The 3,838-nt window shown below is 51.5% G+C and overlaps 1 protein-coding gene across 1 annotated transcript; it reads left to right on the forward strand.

The window, feature by feature from the left end:
- Positions 1–1,903: 1,903 nt before the first annotated feature.
- On the forward strand, positions 1,904–3,304 carry LOC139025206 (spidroin-2-like). The gene has a single exon (XM_070440281.1). The coding sequence runs from the start codon at positions 1,904–1,906 to the stop codon at positions 3,302–3,304; it is 1,401 nt and encodes a 466-aa protein (XP_070296382.1).
- The last annotated feature ends 534 nt before the right edge of the window (positions 3,305–3,838 follow it).

The raw sequence follows: 3,838 nt of genomic DNA on the forward strand, positions 1-3,838 counted from the left end.
AATATATTTAGGTTTTCAGTAGGTTCAATTTAGGTTCACTAGACTATATCGCGTAAATTAAAATTGTGTCAATGAACTTCGAACAGTCCGGCCCTCGGGCTTTGTAGCTTAAATTTTTATTTTGGCCCTCCGTTCCATTTGACTTGACACCCCCTATCTAGAGTTCTAGATAGTTCTGTTTTTTCATCTGTAATAATGATTTCACTGCACAGTTGCTGATGCCATCTCGCATGGACTTAAAGTTTGTTGTCATCTTGCTGCAGATGTTCACGGCCGTTCAAAAGAACAGGACCAAAGCGCACTTGTTAGCGTACATATTCCTCTTTATAGAAATTACGCCGACCAAAAACAATAAACAATACAAAACAACCTTGAAGCTCAAGGGGCTATGATGGCACAAAACAAAGTTAACTTCCCACAAAGAAAGAGGGAAAAGGGCTACCTAAGTATGGGTTCCCAATCAGAGACAACGTAGACAGGCTGTCCCTGATTTGGGAACCATTTACCGGTCCAAACATAGAAATTGTCACGTTCCTTTCAACAATCGAAACCCAGAAGGCAGGACCAGACACGGAGCGTAGGAGAAGAAGGGTGAGTATTTATTTTTACAAGTGAAAGTGAATGGGTAGATATATCCAGTGGCGAGCGGGCAGCGGTGGTAGTTTGATGGAGTAAATAGGTTGATCCAATGGGGTAGCGGAATCCTCGACGACAGGCCGGAATGGGGTTAAATGATCCGGTGGAGTAACTGAAGACAAAACAAAACGGATGTAAGTTTAAGGCAATCAATACGAAAAACAACAAAACAATTTCTATCCAATTGAGGGGCTGATACTATGGCACACATACTTGTCGTGGCTAACGATCCGGCAGGGAATGGATGGCTCAGGTCAGAGCTTTGAAGGAGGTGATTGATCAGGACAGGGTGCAGGATTACTGATGGATACAGGTGCGGGTGAACATTAATCTCCCAAACAAACTAATACGCCCGGCAACAGGACAGGGTGCGGTTTCCAGGACACCGAAACCCACTCCAGGAAAGGAAACACAGGGCAAAACACCAACTCAGGAAGCGGGATTCGTGACTCAGAAATACAAAATCATAGAAAAACAAAACATAGAATGCCACCCAAATCACACCCTGACCAAACAAATAGAAGACATAAAAAGGTCTCTCTAAGGTCAGAGCGTGGACACAAGTCTCTTTAGGACTCCACCTTTCTGTTGTTCTTACAATTACAATTTACATACTTTAAATACTTTAAATCTGTATGGATTAAAGAAAATATACCTACACCATAAAGAAGGCTGTAAAAGACGGGAAAGTGTCTGTGTACGCAATCCCTGACGCAGTAAAAACATTTAAAACATTGCAAATAAGAAAATTAGCCTTTATGAGCATCTTTTTAGTGTGAACCATTACACTCTTAGTTCAGTCTTTGAATTCCCACAGGTTTTATGCCCAGCCAAGCTTCTGGGAGAACGCTTTTATATTTAGGACATCAACCTCTCCTGGGAAAACTGCAAAGCTGTTATTAAGGTCTTGGACGTCATCTGGTCAGATCGTCCATTCATTTGTGTGTTGAGTCCACCAGTACTTTGACTAAAGCTCTGGGTTGAAGGCGATTTTCTGTGCGTAACAATTGCTGAGACTGATTTTCTGTTTGATTTAAAAGATCATTCGCTGTTAATAGCGAAACACTGTTCCTCTACCATTACTCCAACTTCAATAAAACTTTGGCAAAATGTTGGTATAACGTTGGCTAACCGCTGGACCGCCACGTTCAATATCCACCAGCACAGCTCGTCAGGGCGATATGAAACAGCAAAACAAACAGCAGGGATTTTAAACAGCTGGGATGGACCAAGGGGAGGATATGGGCCTCCTTCCAGACCCTGGGGAATGGAAACCCGGGGGGGATATGGGACTCTCCAGACCCTTGGGGATGAACCAGGGAGGATATGGGCCTCCTTCCAGACCTGGGGATGGAACAGGGGAGGATATGGGCTCCTTCCAGACCCTGGGGATGGACAGGGAGGATATGGGCCTCCTTCCAGACCTGGGGATGGAACCAGGGGAGGATGGGCCTCCTTCCAGACTGGGGATGGAACCAGGGAGGATATGGGCTCCTTCCAGGAACCCTGGGGATGGAACCAGGGAGGATATGGGCCTCCTTCTAGACCCTGGGATGGAACTCAGGGGAGGGATATGGGCCTCCTTCAGATCTGGGATGGAAACCAGGGAGGATATGGCCTCCTCCTGGACCCTGGGGATGGTTCCAGGGAGGATATGGGCCTCCTCACTGACCTGGGGATGGAACAGGGGAGGATAGGACTCCTTCCAGACCCTGGGGATGGAACAGGGGAGGATATGGCCTCTTCCAGACCTGGGATGGAACCAGGGGAGGATATGGGCCTTCTTTCCGACCTGGGGATGGTAACAGGGGAGGATATGGCTCCTTCCAGACCGGGGATGGAACAGGGGAGGGATATGGGCCTCCTTCAGACCCTGGGGATGGAACTCAGGGAGGATATGGCCTCCTTCCTGGACCCCTGGGGAATGGTCAGGGAGTATATGGCTCCTCTTCCCTGGGATGGAACCAGGGGAGGATATGGCCTTCCAGACCTGGGGATGGAACAGGGGAGGATATGGACCTCCTTCCTTGACCCTGGGGATGGAACAGGGGGAGGATATGGGCCTCTTCCAGACCCTGGGGGATGGAACCAGGGAGGATATGGCTCCTTCCTTACCCTGGGATGGAACCAGGGGAGGATATGGGCCTCCTTCCGACCTGGGGATGGATTCCAGGGGAGATATGGGCCTCTCTTCCGACCCTGGGGATGGAAACCATGGGAGGGGATATGGCCTCCTTCCAGAACCCTGGGGATGGAACCAGGGGAGGATATGGGCTCCTTCCAGGACCCTGGGATGGAACCAGGGAGGATATGGCTCCTTCCAGACCCTGGGATGGAACAGGGCCGAGATATGGGCCTTCCTTCCAGACCCTGGGGATGGAACCGGGAGGGAGATGGGCCTCCTTCCGACCCTGGGGATGGACCAGGGGGATATGGGCCTCCTTCCAGACCCTGGGATGGAACCAGGGGAGGATATGCCTCCTTCGCTGACCCTGGGATGGTTCCAGGGAGGATATGGCCTCCTCTCCTGACCCTGGGGATGGAACCAGGGGAGAGAGGGGCCTTCCTTCCAGACCTGGGGATGGAACCAGGAGGATATGGGCCTCCTTCCAGACCCTGGGGATGGAAACCAGGGGGAATATGGGCCTCCTTCCGACCCTGGGGATGAACGCAGGCTTGAGGATATGGCCCTCGCTTCAAGACGCCTGGGGGAATGTGAACCAGGAGGATATGGGCCTCCTTCCAGACCCTGGGGATGGAACCAGAGGGAGGGATATGGGCCTCCTTCCTGACCCTCGGGGATGACGTTCAGGGAGGATATGGGCCTTCTTTACGACACCTGGGGATGGAACCAGGGGAGATATGGGCCTCCTTCCAGACCCTTGGGGATGGAACCAGGGGAGGATATGGGCCTCCTTCCTGACCCTGGGGATGAACCAGAGAGAGATATGGGCCTCTTCCAGACACCTGGGGATGGAAACCAGGAGAGGATATGGGCCTCCTTTCCCTGGACCTGCGGGAAGACATGAGAACCAGGGAGGAGGATATCGGGCCACTCCTTCCAGACCCTGGGGATGGACAGGGAGGATATGGGCCTTCTTCCAGACCCTGGGGAGGAACCAGGGAGGATATGTGCCTCCTTCCAGGACCTGGGGATGGAACCAGGGAGATATGGGCCTCCTTCCAGACCGCTGAGATAGAA

The sequence above is a fragment of the Salvelinus sp. IW2-2015 genome, unplaced genomic scaffold, assembly GCF_002910315.2.
Source record: "Salvelinus sp. IW2-2015 unplaced genomic scaffold, ASM291031v2 Un_scaffold2366, whole genome shotgun sequence".
NCBI classification, from domain to species: domain Eukaryota; kingdom Metazoa; phylum Chordata; class Actinopteri; order Salmoniformes; family Salmonidae; genus Salvelinus; species Salvelinus sp. IW2-2015.